This window comes from Phoenix dactylifera, chromosome 15, assembly GCF_051530095.1.
Source record: "Phoenix dactylifera cultivar Ajwa chromosome 15, Ajwa_hap1_PhDact_Kaust_v1.1, whole genome shotgun sequence".
Taxonomy (NCBI): domain Eukaryota; kingdom Viridiplantae; phylum Streptophyta; class Magnoliopsida; order Arecales; family Arecaceae; genus Phoenix; species Phoenix dactylifera.
The window spans coordinates 13468111-13474961 of record NC_143204.1 but is presented as its reverse complement, the minus strand read 5'-3'; the positions used below and the strand labels follow the sequence as shown (position 1 = coordinate 13474961).

At 39.2% G+C, this 6851-nt stretch overlaps 1 protein-coding gene across 1 annotated transcript; it reads right to left on the bottom strand.

Moving 5' to 3' along the window:
• Nucleotides 1-1974: 1974 nt before the first annotated feature.
• On the bottom strand, nucleotides 1975-3011 carry LOC103722767 (uncharacterized). Its single transcript, XM_008813442.6, has one exon. It carries the CDS (start codon nucleotides 2863-2865, stop codon nucleotides 2119-2121), a length of 747 nt encoding a protein of 248 aa, XP_008811664.3. The 5' UTR covers nucleotides 2866-3011; the 3' UTR covers nucleotides 1975-2118.
• Between the last annotated feature and the right edge of the window lie 3840 nt (nucleotides 3012-6851).

The following is a 6851-nucleotide window of genomic DNA, read 5'->3' as shown; positions in this document are numbered from 1 at the left end:
GGAGTCGACTCGGCTCTCAGTTTTCGAAACTCAGTCTTCTGTCTTTTTGGTGTAGCGCTGCCTTGGAGTCGACTCGAGCTGTCTTGGAGTCGACTCGGCTCTCAGAGACAACAATTTGGTCTTCTGTCTTTTTGGGGTCGCGTTGTCTTGGAGTCGACTCGCGCATTGCGGGAGTCGACTCGGATCTTAGTGTCCGAAAACTGCTCTCTGACTTTTGCCTTGAATACAACTGAGAGTCGACTCTCGCTTTTTTTGGAGTCGACCTGCCAACCATCGGAGTCGACTCGCGTTCCTCAGGAGTCGACTCGGCTCTCAGGGTCGAAACTTGCTCTCTGACTTTTTGTCTGTAACTCCCTGGAGTCGACTCAAACTACTCCGGAGTCGACTCGGTAAGCATTGGAGTCGACTCGCGCACTTCAGGAGTCGACTCGCTGACAGGTTTTAAATTGTGTCTTTCTGTTCATCTGTCTGTTCTCAGTCGGAGTCGACTCGTAATGTTCCGGAGTCAACTCGAGCCCGTGCCAGTGCTTCTGATACGCTTGGAATCGACTCGTAATATCCCGGAGTCGACTCGAGTCTCAGACTTTGGTTCAAACTGACTTCTTAACTTATCCAAAATATCTTGAACCAAATCTAGAAACACTTAGACAAGATTTTCACTGAAACACTCGATTGAATTCATTAGTAAACAAAAGATATACTCAAATGCTTTGAGCTCATCAAAATCAAATATGGTTATAATCAATCACTCCACAGTGTTGTAGGTCATCATTTTCTAATTTGGCCAGCTTGATCAAAAGACAATTAAATGTCAATGATAAAGTAACCTGTGGTTCAGAAATTTGAACACGACCGGAGACTCCAACTGGGTCGTTGCCTTTTGTTGACCCCAAGATTGGATGGTTTCTAATTTGTCCTGCCACTGTTGTGCATGGGATGACTTATTTCGAGTTCCATTAGTCTGAAACAAAACTAGGCCATCAAAAGGGAGGTTAAATACATTACCTGTCTAGGTTGCTTTAGTTCAACCTTGAGACAGTGTTTGGTGGTAGAATAAATTTTGAAAGCTTATATATTATACTGCAGAGGGACAGGACTTCTACAATAGAATAGAGATTTTTGGACATTTGGTTAGAGAATAAGTGTATGGAATAAGTGAAAATAAAATATATTGAATTTCATGACTGATTTGAATTTTATCATAAGGACAATTAATGCTCTTCTATTTTTTGGTTAGAATAAAGGATCAATAGGTGCAAAAAGATAATTAGTGCGAATAAATTTTTCTATGTGACCGTATAACTATATTCCATGATCTTTGGCGGTATAGAGCTAGAGCTTATGGTTTATTCATATTCTCATGCAGTATAACTCTTATTTCTTGGCTATTTTTTATTGTTGTTTGGTAGCAACCACAGAATAAAGCTTATTCCAAGGATTATACTGCCCGTCAAACAGGCCGTGAACTTTGAACACGGGTTACACGCCTCAGGTGTTCTAGAAACTGTTTTAGAAGCATACTAAGCTTTCCTGGTTCGCTCATCAGTCACTAATCTATCTTTAGTATCTAATTAGATCAGATTAATCATTCAAATTAAGAAGGAAAGCTCGTTGCTTTTTATTTCACCTGAGCTAGAGCCATAGGGATCTATCCATTTATTCACTAGACCCAACAGTAATTTTTTTTTCAGAGAAAAATAAGCACAAACATCCGGGCCTTGAAGTAGAAGCTGTGTCTTGGTCACCCATGGGGATGTCAGCCATGAAGATAGGTTACCTCTCACAATAGCCATCATGTGAGCTTTCGCCACACCACCAAAAAGTTAATCCCAAAAAGATGACAAACTTTTATCCTTTGAATCACGAAATACCTGTGGTTCTAACGGGCTTCCACATTTCAAGCTAATTTATCAGGACAAGGACTCCTAAAGTTAGCTGAAAGGGGAGAGAGCAAAAGAGAGAGAGAGAGAGAGAGAGAGAGAACTCGGTGTTCAGTCAAGCATTGAAGGGAAAACAAACATGGAACATTGTTGAACCGGAGATTGAACTCCAAAAGGTAAATAAAACCCCATTAAAAAAAAGAAAGAAAAACTAGTGGAGCTTGGAGATTGATCCAGCTCACCCTCTCTTCCCATTTCCATGGACTCTAGGTGATGATATCTCCTGCACACCCCCGACCTTCTTGGCCTGAGAAGAAGGTGCCACCCCCAAACTACTACCCAATCTCTTATCAGTTGGCCTCCTCCCATAGTCTTTCTTCTTCATAGATCTCCTCGCATTCCCACTTCCTCCCTCAATGGTGGGTAGCAGATACCACACTATAGCAGTGCAACATATGGCAAACACCCTTCCAAACATCACCAAGCAAATCAATAGCAACACGATCACCAGAGGCCAATAAAAACTAGGCCTCGACCTCCAAGGCACAACCTCACCCTCCTTAACACCCCAAGAGAAGTACTTCTTCGTCTCCCTCTCCGATATCGATTCCACCGCCTTCGCAACTTCCTTAGCGTCGACAGATCCAATCAGAGGAGCCGACTCCTTGACGACGTCTGAATTGTTCTGGAGCTTTCTCTTCTCTTCCTTCGCATCTTCTCTTAGCTTCACAATGATTGGGATCCAGTCTTGTGAATTCGAATACATGAAGCGCACCATCGAGACGCCCTGCGTACCTGCTTTTGCCATGATCTTCTCCCTCCTGGCCTCGAGCTCGGCGAGCACGGTCGAGAACTTGTCGAGCCCCCTTGTCGAGTATGGATTCTTGTTGGCCTTCCTCTTAGATCCCTTTGGCGACCCCGGAGCTGAAGTTGGTAGCCATGGGTCCTCGTCGATGCGCTTGAAGCTTCCAGTCCCACAGAACATAGCTTGGCTATATCATATGAATCTCAAGAAATTCCTGAGTTCAAAATGGTTTGCGAAGAATATATATATATAAGGAGCTCTCATCTTTCCTTTCATCTCTGTCTGAATAAGACTTCGATTAGAGGCGTTTTTTTTTTTTTTTTGATAACGAGATACCTGTGCACGTCAAAGAAGCTTCTATAATTAATACTTCCTTGCGGTTTGACTTGATGGGGTGATGGGCTGCGTAACTTGGAAGAGACGCCACTCCCTCCGTAGCCGGCGAGATGAATAGAATGATGGATTGGATCGTCTTCCATACAGTGGAGCAATATGGAGAATTTTTGTGGACTGCTAGTTCAGCTATATTTCCGACTGTCCTTAATGACATTTTATTTTCTATTTTTATTGGATCACTATCAAAAAAAAAAGAAAGAAAAAAAAGGATGCCACTCTATTCTGCACTTTGTAATGATCTCCAAACAATTCTTGTCCATGACCTAATCTTGTTTTTTTTTTTTTTTTTTTTGCACCATGAGACCTTGTGTAAGCTGCTCAGGTGTTGCATTTGGTGCATGTAACCATCTTCACCAATTTTGTAACCCCCCCACTTCCCAAAAAGAGGGTAAGAAAAACATCTCCATCAATTCAGACCATAGTAGTTTTTATACTCATCCATTGGTGATTATTTATTTGAGTAATTCTTATAATATTTAGCCCCCGTATAGTGAGCGAGACGTGTTATTTATGAGTATGCAAACATATATAGAACTAAGAATTTATGCCTCAAGTTCCAAATCTTGTTCTTGAAGGTCTTTTTTTCTCAAGAAAATTGAAGTTTTAAATATCAATCCCTAACTAATACAAATAAGTTATAAAATGCAAAAATATTTTTTATCAATTTTGAATAACTCATTTATCATTGGCTTGGTCAATTAAATGATGAAGAATGCTACTAGGATCTAGATCAGTTGTGTATTTATGGTCAAATCGGCATGTCCTCTAAAGAGTGTATAAATAAAGCTAAGGTAATTGGTTAGAGGCTTGCCATGTGTTGCATGGAAAAGATATTTGAAACTGAATTGAATATTAGTTGATGTAAATTGATGAAATGGTTAAGGTTGTCATATTTATAAACTTGTGGCCGATGGGTCGTTTATACAAAGACCAGGTTTGTGTGGTAACGTACAGATTTGCTTTCTTCGGTAGGTGAGTCAAGACATGATGGGTCATGTTATCAGCTTGGTTTGTTGCGTTCCCATTTGAACCTTCTAGAAGATGTATGCATCATTTTCAATGATTGAGATTTTAGATGGTATTTTTAATCAAGAATTTAAATTCAGTAGATCAGTAGTGTTGGAAATTGTATCCTAAATGTCAATCGTTAGCATGTTGATGATTGAATTTTGTAAATGAATTGACAAATTAATAAAGTGTTATTTGGCATTATTCATCATTGTGCATCTTCAAATGAACTCTTATATGATGAAGTCCTTAGGACTTATTTTATGATAAAGGAGGATTTATCTTCAAGTCCTTAAAACTGTTCGCGATCAAATGATATGCTGTTACTAGGACGGCAGCATTATCGAGATTAGGTCATTGTGTGACATATACGTTGGTTGTCCTCTTAACCAAGGAGTGTGGAGACACGGGTATGCCACACAGGTGAAGTGTAGGAGTACATTTCATTGAACGTGACCAATTCCGAAATACTTTACTGTCAAGAGATGTTCCGAGTGGATATGGGTATAAGTTTGGCCCTCTGACCTGAGATCGCAACATGTGACTAGCAAGCAACTCACTGTACTTTGGTACCGAACTACCTGAATTTCTAATTCAGTGACGGAAGGTCACTGGGTGCAGTCAAGTACTTGCGTAGTCAGTTGTGAGTCGAGATGGAATTGACCCCTTCTGGAAATAGGAGATAATGTCTTGTGATTAATTTAGCAAAATCTTGGCAAGGATAATCCTAGTGAGAAGTCACGGAATATCTAAAGTTAATCACATAATGGATGTACTAATTATAGAGTTGACAGTGAGCTCTAAGTCATCCTAGCATTAGGAATCAAAGGGATTGAATTATACATTAACCATAGTCCAGGATTCCAGAATATTTGCTTCGCATATATTCGGCCTACCCAAACGTTGGGTACTATTGCTAGATGGTCACATCGATTAGTATAGGAAGACGTTTCTACTGGCTTAGGTTCGAACCTATGAGGTCACATGCATAGAAGTTTCTAGGTTGATCAAATGGCTGATTGATGATTAAAAATTATTCAGAGGTAATTTGGTCAATTCGATTGACAAATTATCCTAAGCAAAAGTTGCATTAAAATAATTATTGAATTATTGGAGGATTAATTAGCAATTAGATTGCTCATGAACTCAATTTGATTGAGTAATTGGGCTTAGGTTGAGCCAAATTGAATAGGATTCAATTTGGGCTACATCAGGGTTTGACCTAATTGGATTGGGTTCAACCTAAGTAGATTGAGCTTGACCCAATTGGATTGGGCTTGATTCAAATCAATTAGGAGACCGTATTTGATGAGGATTATGAGTCCAAATAATCAGAATTGGATAAGGAGAAGAATCCCTAAATTTTAGGAGCTCATCCTTATCTTCTTGGAGAAGAATGACACCTTGATTTATCCCCAATATTTTTCATGCCTATCCTCTTTATTTTTGGCCAAAAATTGGCATGAGAAGAGAGAAGGCATAGGGTTATATTTTCTATAAAAATGGCGCCTCAAATCTGCCTAAAAAGATTTAGATGAATTTCCTAATTTGTAGGGATTGCATGGCCCATGAAAAAGGGTGGTCTGCAGCTGAACTTTGGACGCATGAATTCCTATCTTTTAGGGATCCAAAATGCAAGAAATTTGGATATATTTATCTCCTCTTAGCTGCTGAATCACTAGATTTTTTTGGGGATTTTAGCAGCCAAATTAATTGGCTAAATTTGGTGTGAAGCGTGGGGGGTCTTTTGGCTATAAAAGACCCTCCATGCCTAGGGTTCAATATATACCATATTTAGAGATTTCAAAAAATTCTAAAAAAATTTCCTGAGGGCCTCCATCCCTTCTTCTCCTTCTACCTCACGTCCAGCCTCCATCTCCTTGAAGAACAATCAAAGGTTGAGTGTTTAGAAGGAGAAAGCTTCAGCCATTGCAGCGTTCCTGCGCGAGCTAGCACTCCCGCGGAAGACGATCTACCTACGGCTTCGCGTGTACTTCTCGTAGAGGCCATTCGTGTGCGTGGCTGCGAAGTCAAGGATCAAATCCACAAGTTTCTTCCATCATAAAAGTATTAATTCTATATTAATCTTTTATTTTGGAGTCAGGGTCTAGGTCCGATTTTCTGAGGTTTTACCCTCCTTTGGGGCTCATCATGGAGTTATCTCCAGAATCCATTCGATGGATTTTGGAGTCTTGAAACCTATCTCGGTTCTTTTTTTTATGGGAGCATGATGGAATGGCGGGGATGCCCCTAATCCCATCAAGGCTTAAAATTATTTTTTAATATTTATGTATGATGAGCATGGAATACAACAACCAACAAACTGGGTAGACTGAACTAATCCATATTTGAACTAAAGTGGTAGGCCAGTTAGAAAATTAGTAGTCTTGATAGACACTTAGAAACATTAGATCTATGCTTTTTACAATATCCAACAATAAGATAAGTTGTGACTAGCACAAAATTTTAAAAATTTTAGATATCAAAATTCTAGGTGGGTGCCAATACCAAGATGAGCATCTCAGTTTACCGTGGTGATATGTATATGTGGGGAAAAATTCAAACAATCAAAATCTTCTGAATCTTTGATCGATAAAATAAAACTTAAACTAGCTACTATTTTCAAATACTATTTTTAAAATTTTTATTAAAATTTTTAGGATGTAAAAATAGAGCTAGAAAAATCTCAACTAACACACCGATATAGTATCAACTATCAAGTGATATTTCATAATATATTGTTTTATACCATCCAAGATGAC

Coding starts and splice junctions, on each gene's coding strand:
- LOC103722767 (XM_008813442.6), bottom strand. CDS start 2,865: ATGTTCTGTGGGACTGGAAGCTTCAAGCGCATCGACGAGGACCCATGG.